This window comes from Neomonachus schauinslandi, chromosome 10 (assembly GCF_002201575.2).
Source record: "Neomonachus schauinslandi chromosome 10, ASM220157v2, whole genome shotgun sequence".
In the NCBI taxonomy this organism is placed as follows: Eukaryota; Metazoa; Chordata; class Mammalia; order Carnivora; family Phocidae; genus Neomonachus; species Neomonachus schauinslandi.
The window spans coordinates 58,060,415-58,070,974 of NC_058412.1; the positions used below are offsets into that span (position 1 = coordinate 58,060,415).

The 10,560-nt window shown below is 58.4% G+C and overlaps 1 protein-coding gene across 2 annotated transcripts; it reads right to left on the bottom strand.

The window, feature by feature from the left end:
- Positions 1-1,151: 1,151 nt before the first annotated feature.
- OTX1 (orthodenticle homeobox 1) lies at positions 1,152-7,933 on the bottom strand. 2 transcript variants are annotated; one of them, XM_021699180.1, is made up of 5 exons: positions 7,867-7,933; positions 7,441-7,509; positions 5,627-5,833; positions 4,524-4,675; positions 1,152-3,255 (listed from the first exon to the last, which is right to left on the bottom strand). In XM_021699180.1, the coding sequence occupies exons 3-5, from the start codon at positions 5,721-5,723 to the stop codon at positions 2,440-2,442; spliced, it is 1,065 nt and encodes a 354-aa protein (XP_021554855.1). In that variant the 5' UTR covers positions 5,724-5,833; positions 7,441-7,509; positions 7,867-7,933; the 3' UTR covers positions 1,152-2,439. The 2 variants fall into 2 exon arrangements, with proteins under 2 accessions (XP_021554855.1, XP_021554856.1); XM_021699181.1 differs by lacking the exons at positions 7,441-7,509; positions 7,867-7,933 and adding an exon at positions 6,486-6,522.
- Between the last annotated feature and the right edge of the window lie 2,627 nt (positions 7,934-10,560).

A 10,560-nucleotide genomic window follows, 5' to 3' on the forward strand; every position in this document is an offset into this window, starting at 1 on the left:
TTGTGTTCTCAGGTCTCACACGGAATAAAAAGAATAGAGTGTGTTGGTCACTTCGCAGGAAACTTTTCGTTGTTTCCTTATTTCCTTCCTGCCCGTGGACAAGTTGAACAGCTTCTCGGTCTTCCACCCAGATTTCAGGCCAAACAATCTGGACAGCGCCGGCTCTGGGTTTTCTGGAGGAATCACCCCATCCCTTCCCCACCTCCTTCCTGGTCTTCTCTCAGGGCAAGATGGAACCGTCCTTTCCGACCCCCTGCTGCAAGTGGGGAGTCTTCTTTCCCTGCCAAAGTGAAACGCGTCCTTGTCGACTTTTCTAGATTTTATGTTTGCGTTTTAAACTTCACCATAAGCAAAAGATAACTTGGCTACTTCTGGCAAGGGCCTGAGGGTTTAGAGGGACATCTTAGCACGTGGAAGGAATGACTCGGATCCCCTAGCCGCCGTGAAGCCACCCGGGACAGCTCAGCAGAAAGGAAGGTTGTCTGCTGCCAACATGCAGGACACGGATCGGTTTTTTGTCGTTTTGTTTTCTTTTCCTTTTTGGCTCAGCTCTGAGAGCATTACAGAGCTACCCTTTCCCGCCTCCGACCCTCTTCCCCTCCCCCTCTTCTGTCTGGTGCAGGCAATTAGGGTGAAGAAATCAGTGCCAGGTTCCTGCCTCTGAAGAGAAAGGAATTGCTTCGGGAATTGAGTCCTGACACCTGTCTCTGTCCTGGATGGCGAGAGGGGATGCGGGGTCAAAACGCCTGGGGGAAGAGGCCAAGCTGACCGGGAGAGTAGGACACTCCCTCAGAGAACGTTCTCTGGAGACTCCTCTTGCCATGTCCTCCCTCCCTACCGTTTGGCCTCCTGCTTCACACAGGTCATTAACACGCGGGCGTATTAACGCGGGAGTTTCCCTCTTTTTAGGCTCCCCGAGACCAGGACCTGGGGCTGGAATCAGAAGAGCGACACTGACAAGCCGTTCATTAATTTGCATTTATTTTCGGGAAATAATGTAGATAAAGGGGGAGGAGGGGGACTGCCTTACATTTCAACAAGTAATTTGTGGTCTTCACATCGGACAAATCAAATTTACAAATTACTTTCCCACCTACTGGACGAAAAGGCCAAAGCCAAAATTCATACACAGGCGCGGGCTCTCCGCAGATTTCGGAGAATGAAGGTGCACTAAAAACTCACTAGACAAAACAGGGTTGTTTAAAGAGAGAGAAGCCGACAGAGGAATTGGAACTGGGGTTTGGGGCCTGGATCGGTTTGTTTGTTTTTCCATAATGCCGCATTTTTGTTTTGTTTTCCTTTGTGATTGGTCTCTAAACCGGAACTGCGACTCTGTGCTTGGACCTGGTGAAGGGCTCAGTCCTACGTCCCTGCCCAGCCTAGCCCCCTCCCTCGTACCCTGACTTGGCTGTTTCCTCCACACTCTCGGACCCTCCCGACCCTCCGCGCCCAGCTTCCTGGAACCAAAAGGTTCTCTTTAATAAATACACAGAGGGAGAAGGTGTGAGAGGGCAGGTCAGCTTTGCAACAACTGAAAAAATAAAAGCGCCATCGTTTAAGGAAGAGAGGAAGGGGGACAGAGGGAAAATATTTTTTGCTTTTGTTTTATATATATGTGTGTATATATATGTATATATATGCTGTATATATCTTAAAGTTCTAGTTCCTGGGCGCTAAGACGAGATATGTTCAGTTCAACCAACAGCAACTAAAAAGTTTAAGTGGTCCCTGGAACGGACCCGACTATGTACAGCATTCCCGCCGAGGCGGAAGCTTGAGCCAGTTCTACGCAGGGCGGGGCTGTGCGCGAGAGGCTAGGGGCGCGCTCCTCCCTCGGGCCTTGTCCCCGCGCACCCCACTGGGGAGGAGAAAACGCCGGGAAGGTCTGGCCTGCAGGCGGGGAGCAGGGGCGAGGGCAGCTGAAGGAGCCGTAGTCTGCAAGCGAGAAACACTTAGTGGTTGTTTTGATTTGGGGTGGAGTGTGGGTGCACTCCAATGGGCAGGCACATGCCAGTTAGGGACTCCAGTGTCCAGAAAGAATAAATAAAAGTGTAGGTAGGGCTCAAACAGCGAGTCAGAGCAAAGAGCCTCCGAAGGCTGCAAGTGCATAATAACTGCCCAGAAAGACTGGAAGAGAGTGGCTTAGGAGTTCGTTAGGGGTTGAGGAGGAGAGCACACAGCTCTCCCCATATAGAACTTGCGGGCCAAGCCGAGGCACCGGTCCCCTCATCCAAGGGTTGGGCGGGTCTGCACATCCCCCAAACAAGTGGCAGAAAGATGAGGGCGGCAGTGCAGGCAAAGGGCATCTTTTAGGGGCACGAAAATTCAGGTCTGCAGAAGCCGAGGCGAAGGCGGGCGGTGGCAGCAGCAGCAACAGGACGGGGACCACGGAGGGCGCAGGTAGTTGCGTTTCTTCTCCTCTTCCTTCCACTCCTGGGCTCACAAGACCTGGAACCGCCATGAGGCTTGGTCCTTATAGTCCAGACAGTCGGGCGAATTGAAGTTGAGTTTCCAAGCCGAGGAAGCAGCGGCGGCGCCAGGCTCCTTGTAATCCAAGCAGTCGGCAGAGTTGAAGGCGAGCCCCGAGCCGCCGTATCCCTGGTGGTGGTGGTGGTGATGGTGGTGATGGTGGCCTGAGGACTGGCTCAACGGGTGGTGCGCATGCGGATGGTGGTGGTGGTGGCCGGCCATCGAGGAGGGTGCCATAGGGCTGAGCTGGTGCGGGTGGTGATGCGAGTGCATGGGCGCTAGATATGAGCTGCAGTCCACGCCGCCAAAGTAGGAAGAGGAGGGCGCGGGGTAGCCCTGCCCGTAGCTGCCGCCCTGGCTGTAGGACATGGGGTAAGAGGCTGCGGCCGAGGCGGCGCCAGCAACCGAGCGCTGCATGCATGATGCGTTGCTAGGCGCGGCCAACGGTTCGGGCAGTGACACCGACGCGGGCGCTGAGCCCGGCGAGATGGAGGCCGGACTCCAGATGGATGAGGCAGCCGGCGTACTCAACGACGACGGGACTGCCACCGCCGGGTTCCCGGCCAGGCCTGCAGCCGCTGCCGCCGCTGGGTTGGCGGAGGCGCTGGAGCCCGAGCTGGAGGACGAGGCGGAGCTGGACACAGCGGGCGGCGTGAACTGGCCGCTGCTTTCCGAGCCCGAGCTCTCCCGCACGGGGGACGACTTCTTCTTGGCTGGGCGGCTCTTGGTCCCGCTCCCGCTCTGCTGCTGCTGGCGGCATTTGGCACGGCGGTTCTTGAACCAGACCTGTAGCGGGCCGAGTGGGGAAGAGGGTCTCAGGAGGTGGGGGGGCGGGGCGAGCTGAGCTTGCTCCCCCGCCTCTTGTACCCACTACCCGGCCTGGGGTCTCTCATCCCTCTCCTACCGAGGCCTCCGCCCCTCCCCATCTCCGGCCAGGCCAGCCCACGTCCCAGTAGTCCCAGCTCCTCCACCCTCCCCCGTTCCTCTGACCAAAGATCCTCCTCTGGCAAAGCAGGGATGTGCAGCTCCCCACCCCCAGCGCGGCTCTGCCCTAGGGCGGAACATTTGCGTCTGTCCAGCCAGAAGTTCAGCCATCTCTAAACTGCTGCTGTTGGCTGCTTCCCAACAGCGTCGTGTATGTTTGGAGGCCCTGTATTCTATGACTAGAGCTGAGGAAACTGCGGAGAGGCACCAAGGAGACCGTAGAGAGCGGGACAGTCACCAAGTCCGAGGTGGGAGCCAGTCGGCCCCAGAAGCCCCCCCCCCCCCCGTGGGCAAGGCGAGAATTTGAGTGGATGCAGAAGTAAGCTCAGGAGGCCGAACAGAGGCAGTACACTCGGGGGACTGGGGAAGGAAGCCTGAGCAGAATTTCGTTGGGCTTCTTGGCTCCAAGTGGGGAACCAAATGGGGCAAAGTTCTCAACATTCCAGGTTCTTTCTCGGACCTCGGAAAGAAGACGATGATAAAAGGCCCTTCAGGAGAGTTCGGAGTTATAATCCAAACAGTATTTTTATCGCAAAAACCAGAAACAGCAAAGCCGGTAGCCGGGTTTTGCGTTCAGCATCCTCTCTGGGCAAAGAAGAGTCTAATCACACCGGCGCCACCCACAGAGTGCACTCCGACAGGGCACCAGGCTCTGGCCAAGCTCCACTCTTCCATTCCCAGGATCCCCCGGATGCAAGGCAAGAGCGGGGGCAGATTTCAAGACCCCGAAGGAAACTGCCAAATCCTGGAATGGCCGAAGAAGCAGGGGCAAGCGTCAGGCCCTCTAGGCACTTTACTTTCGGGAGCCTCGCTTGCCCTCCCGAATAGGATTTTTAGGATAAAACGACTTTCAATACCGAAGGCGCCCTGGGACCAAGGGGCCCGAATCCAGGGCTCTAAGCTAGTTACTTTAACTTTGCTCCTCTCCCAGGCCCGGGCTGAGCGCTAGGGGGAGTCTGAGAGGGGCTGCCCAGTCTGCAGGTCCGCCCCACACCACACCACCCTTCCCAGGCCCTCTCCAACCAACCCCAGGGCCCCTACCCTGGCCCCGGAGCCCTGGGCACGCGCACCTGGACTCTGGACTCCGGCAGGTTGATCTTGAGCGCCACCTCCTCGCGCATGAAGATGTCAGGGTAGCGAGTCTTGGCGAAGAGCGCCTCGAGCACGTCCAGCTGCGAGCGTGTAAAGGTGGTGCGCTCCCGCCGCTGCTTCCGCGGAGTGGCTGAGGGGACACGCGGGGGCGCCTCGGGTCAGCGGTGGCCACGCGGACCCACGCTAGGGGACGCAGACAGGCCCCTGGCGGGCCCTGTGCGAGGCCGTTGCAAAAGAAAGCCGAGTTCCAAGCGAAAGAAAACCCCCGGAAGGCCGAGCCTGAGAGGCCACAGGTGGGAGAAAGTGCATGTGTGCAACTGGGAACCAGTGTCTTCAAGACTCTAGAGTTGCCCCCTTCCCTGCCTCTCGGAGGTTAAGAAAGGAGAAGAAGTTATACAATCTCCCTTCTTTCACCACCTCCCCCCCCAACACATCCCCTGGCTGGAGGATGGGGAAGGGGTGCGCAGAAACACCACCTGGAAAACACTTTCCGAGGGAATAAATGGAGGTGAAGGAGTGGGAGCTAGGAAAAAAAAAAACAACCGGGATTCAGCTCAAGCCTTCCACATCCGCAGTGCAAAAGTTGGTGCAGACCACCGATGTATAGGACAATTTAATTAGGGAGGAAGAATCCCTCTTCTCCATCTCAGCCAGTCATTTCCCATAAGGAAGTCTTGGCCCTTCCTGTCAGGGCCTAGAGAGTGTCCAGATTTCCTCATTCAGTATTGGGGGGAAAGGAATAGACACACACAAAGACACACACACACACACACACACACCAAAAACGCCACCCATGAGAAACGGATCCGTGGGTCAGTGTGTCTTGTGCCGCTGGTGGGACCACAATGAGAGACAGGCTGCCCGTGTGGTCAGGCTGGGAGGGCATACCTTGCACCACATCACTGGCCTGGCCCACCTCACCCACCAGCGGCTGTCCTGTGAGCCTGCAACATGCGGTGCATTGTAGGCAGACTAGCCAACCGGCTCCCTGGGCCTGCTCAGCCACAAAGTGTGTGCTCAAACTCGAGAGTCTGGGGGTCCCCAAGATTTGCAGGGGCTGGGGTCGGGGATCGGTGCTCACCCGGGTAGCCCACGGAAGGATGTAGGAGGTCCATGGCTGGCCCCGCCAGGCCCAGCCCGTTCATGCCATATGGGGGTTGTTTGAGGTAAGACATCATGCTAACAGCCGGGTGGAGGCGCCCGGACGGATCCAGGGGGCCTGGGCCAGGCGCAGTGCGGGGCTCCCACTGCGCAGTCCTTCAAGCTGTGTTGCGTCTTGGGGCCCAGCCTATGGAGACAGGAGACACACGTAAACAGTGATTGGGAGCCATTTCGGCTACCTGGTCTCGGCAGAGGCAAGGAGCCTCAGGATGGGGAGGAGATGCAGGCTTATGGAACTTCGCAGGGTGGTCAACTCCGCTCTACAAGGCCTTAGCCCAAAGACCAGAGCTTCTTTGAAAAGTAAGCTTTTCTGGATCCTCATCGCCTCTTTTCAGACTTGGAATGGGTAAAAGACACTCGTAGGGCGTCACTAGGAGTGAGGAGAGATTAAAAAGCAGGGCCAAGCTGGAAAGGTGAGAGCCTGAAACAACGCAGAGTGTACAAGGTCCCAAGTCTAGGCAAAATTCTGGTCCGGTAGGAGCCGGCCTCAATAATACTGCAAAAGCAAACGTTTACTCGGCGCCAGTGAGGCAGGCTGTCCAGGGCATAAGGGGTTGTTTCGTTTTGTTTTTGAAAGCGGGACGAAAAGGTAGAGACTCCGGAGAGCTAAGGTGAGGCACTGCAGGGGGCGGCTAGCAGCACCTGGGCCTCTCTGAGACGCATTGCCCACTTAGGAGAGTAGATTCCTTCCAAGGTCTCCGCCACTGGGTCTGGGCCCCAGAGCCCACAGCCACCCCTCCAGTTAACTCTCACTGCCCAGCCGCTGAAAGGTTGCTCACCGGGAATCCCACCACACCTGAACCGCAGTTACAGGCCCAGGGCCCGCAGAGGCGGCCAGAAGACGCAGAAGGGGCCTCGGTAGAGGTGGCGGCTCTAAGACGCGGCGGGAGGTCAGGGGCGCCTCGCCACGGCCGCAGGCCCTTCTTCGCGAACGCGAGCGGGTCCTTCTTTCTGCCGGGTCCTGGCTGCGGACAATGTCGTCCCGGCGGAGGCTGAAAGGTGACCCGCCCAGTGCCCCAAAGGGTCTCACAGATTTGGGAGGCCTGAGTGCAGAGTTCCGTGTGCGCCCCGCCTATCCTTCTAGATGAACCCACAGCCCCAGGGCCCTATCGAGACTAGACAACTAGGCCTCGGCAGCCGTAGCTCGCGCTGACCCGGACTGGAAGGTCGAAGCCTCGCTTCCCCGGTTGCCTCCAACCTGAGGCGCTATTCCCAGGAGTAGGAAGTGGAGCTCGGGGGAGTGCGGCTGGGGCCCCAGGGGACCTGTCGCTTCACCCCGCGTCTCGGGAATTCAAAGCAGGCCCAGGCTAGGGAGTTCAGGGAGAGCAGTTAGAACTAAAGAAGTCTTCCGCTCCTATCCTCCAGGACTCAGGGTCTGGTCTGGGGGAACACAGTTTGCAGGGAAGGGGACGAAAGGGAAACAGCCGGGGCTCTGGGGCCGAAAGAGAACTGGACGTCAAGCCGTGGCGCCTCTGCCAGGCTGCAGCGTGAGTTTTCAAAGACTTTCTTCAAACTTAGCACTTCGGCTCGGTGACTTCGGGGGAGGCGGGGGAGGGGGCGCGGGGCCCAAGCAGATATCTGGGGTCTTCCGCGCACCAAGAGGGGAGCGAGGCCGCCCCCCAGCCCCGCCCACCTGCCGGGGCCCTGGGAAGCGGGGACCCGTTTGAGGAAGGGAAGTTAAGAACGACCAACGCGCTCCCGGAGTCCAGGGCGGCCCCACGGCTTTCTCCTTACCTGCCCTCAGCTGCCGGGGCCGCTCACCATCTACCTCGCGCCCTCACACAGACCCGCGGGACAGCCAACCTGCAAAACAGAGCGGCACAGGAATTACTTGCCGGGCCGGACGGTTGGTGTAGGATCCCCGGATTTCTTTCTTTGCCCAACTTCCCTCCTTCCTTCTCTTTCTTTCCAGTGGCTTTGTGCGTGTCCCTCCAGGTTTCACTTTATTGCACACTTTGTTTGCAAAGCCATACGCGTTCCCGAGACACTACCTCGCCCGGGACCGCGCCGAGGGGCCGCAAGGGTTGGGTGGGGGTGAAAGGGGCAGAGTGGGGAGGTGGCTCCCGGTTGCAGTTGCATTCCCGATACAACGTGGAGGCGGTGGGGGCTAGGGAAGTCCTGCAGAGGCACTTTGCAAACTAAATAAATCAAGCGATTTACCTTGTCGGAGTGGCTTGTCTTGCCGGGTTGTTTAGGTGATTGGAAATGTAGCCTGATGAAGATTGATCACCTTTCTACTGCCCTCCCCGGGTATGTGAACGCGAGGTGAGTGCGTAACGGGGCTATGCTGCCAATCCCCGGCCCCGCGCGGGCTGAGTGACAGGGAGCCGGGCAATGGCAGCACGAGCCGGGGGTTACCTCCGCGCGCCCCCGCCCTCCTCCGCCCCCTGCACCCCGCCCTCACCGCCCGCCCGCCCCGCCCTGGTCGCGCGCTAACTCCAGGGCTTGGCTGACAAACGCCGCGCAGAGAGAGGCGAAGACAGCGAACGCTGCGCCAGAGCCCCGTCCGCAGAAGGGACGCCGGTCCCGAGGCCGTCCCGGGGTCCCCGCCCTTCCCTCGCCCTTTCGGCGCCCGTGAGGGAGTGGCAGAGAGGAGACGAGGTGCTGGAGAACCGGTTCCCTCGCTCTCCCGCGCGCCACTCGGCTCAGCGGCCCGGCTGTGGGCTCGAGGACTTCGGAGCCGCGGGCTGGAGTGGAGGGGGCCCCGGCCCCTCTCTCGGCGCCGCGGCCCCAGCGTCTTCTTTCACCGCGCCACCACCTGCAGACCGACGCCGCGGGCGGCTCGTGCTGGCACAGGCTACTTTGTCGAGCGCAGGAGCAGCTCTGGGTGCGCAGATCCCGCCTCGGCGCCTCGGGACTACCGCGCCCGGGAACGGCACCCGCTGGGGAGGCACCGCCACTTACCTGCTCCTCGGCGTCTCCTGGGGTTCACCGTCCCCACGAAGGGTGTTTGCAAATCTTAAACGCTTCTTCTCAAATGTTGGAGCTCAGCGTCTCCTATCCCTTACACACACACACACACTCTACTTCTGAATCGAAAGATTTTAATAGGAAACTTTCTTTTTCACACTCAGTCTCTGTCTCCTTCCCGGTCTCCTTCTACCAGGGACAATCTGGCGGAAAACGTGGCCACAGACCCCTGCCCTCAATTTCTTTCTCATACACCGCAGAAGGAGCCTTCTTGGGGCTATTTCCCCGGATTGTTCGTACTGGCGAAGCCCATTTCCCAGCCGAACAAACTTCTCAAACCCGTGTACCTGGTGGACTTTTCAGAGCGCCAAAAAAAAAAAAAAAAAAAAAAAGTGTTTCGCCCCAACCCTGAGCAAGGCGATTCTTGTAAGTGGCACCTCTTTCTGAATATTAGGCACCACTTTACTCCCTTTCGAGGAATTCCTACCCCTTTTTCCTAATCCCTCCTCCCCTCCATCCCAACAGGCGGAGTGAAAAGTTTGAACAGGAGTGAGTGTGAGGGCGAGTCGAGGACCCGCCAGGCGCAGCGCGGTGGGGAGCGCCAAGGCAGCCGGGGCCGCGAGGTCGGGCACCGAGAGCGGACTGGGCTCTGGGCGAGGAGGAGGAGGAGAAGGAAGGGGGAGCCCGCTGAGTGAAAAGGGGCCGCGGCCGCCGCTCATCAAAGTACTTCCCCCTCCCCCAAGCGACACTTTCCTTTGGAGTCCGAATAAAATACGGTAACAGAATATGATGGAGGGCACACTGTTTCCTTAACTGCTTCTCAAAGGACCCGGGAGATCTTCTTAGGACCTTTAATAAGGCTTTGGTCGGTTCTTTTGTTGATCTCTCAAAATCAACTCCTTCTAATTGAAGTTGGAGCTGAAAGCGAGCTAATGTTCAAAGAAAGTGGCCGCCAGACCAACGAAATTACATTTTTTTTTTTTTTGGACGATGAGGGAACATCTAATCAAAGGGGCAAAGGAGGAGGGGTGGGAGTGGGGGAGTATGAAGGAGAAAAGGAGGTTTTACAAGATCCTTCTCTGGTTCACAAAAGTCAGCGACACGGGCGCTTCTCTCCAGAACAAAGACACCGCAGCCCATTCACAAAAGGGAAAGAAAGACAGAGAGAGAGAGAGAAGACAATAAAAGAACGAGAGAAAAGGAAAAACATGAGAAAGAAAAAGCTTTAACAGGAAAAGAAACTGCGCAGAGCGCAGCGCTGACCCGGGCGGGGACACAACTTAGGCTCTCGCAGGCCCCCGCGGGGAGTAGCCTGCGAGGCCCGCGGTTCGGAGCCCCTGCGACGGTGCAGAGGTTTAAAGAAAGAAATGAAATACACCCCGCCTCCAGTTCTGGGGAAAGGCGCGGGCAGGAGGGCACTAGTTTTGGGGGGGAAGACTGTGCGGGCGCCCTGGGGTACGCTGCGGCCGCGTCTGCGTCCCCAGCCCGCGCAGCCCAGCCCAGGCCTGCGCGCTCTGTGCCTGCGTATAGCCCTCTGCAGCCGGGGTGCACGCTCTAGTCCCAGCCCCGCCACTTCTCGCACTCTTGCTTGCTCGGGGCCCTGTTTCGCCTGCAGCTGCAGCGCCCGGCCGAGGTCCCGCGCCGCGAGGTGGGGCGGCTGTGCGCGCTGGAATGTGCTCGGGCGGTCCCCAGGGCCCGCCACACGGGAGTCCGGCGCTCTAGCTTCCAGATGCTGCCACGGTCTCGGGGAAGTTGGGAGGTATCAAGTAGCACAGGTTTTTTTTTTTTCCCCTTCTGAGAGTATTTATCTAATCCCAAATTGCAGGCGAATTTTCTTAATGCTCAACCCATAAAACCCGGGGATTAAGAAAAGAAAGAGAGGGAGAGGGAGGAGTGTAGAGAGGAAGAGAGACTGAGATGAAAGTTTCTTGTACGCGGCGTGGA

Bases quoted from the DNA above. Each gene is read 5' to 3' on its own strand.
- OTX1 (XM_021699180.1), bottom strand. From the start codon at position 5,723: ATGATGTCTTACCTCAAACAACCCCCATATGGCATGAACGGGCTGGGC. The intron at 4,676-5,626 runs GTGAGCACCGAT...GTGTCCCCTCAG, and splicing joins TCCTTCCGTGGGCTACCCGG to CCACTCCGCGGAAGCAGCGG. The intron at 3,256-4,523 runs GTGCGCGTGCCC...GGCCCGCTACAG, and splicing joins TGCCGGAGTCCAGAGTCCAG to GTCTGGTTCAAGAACCGCCG.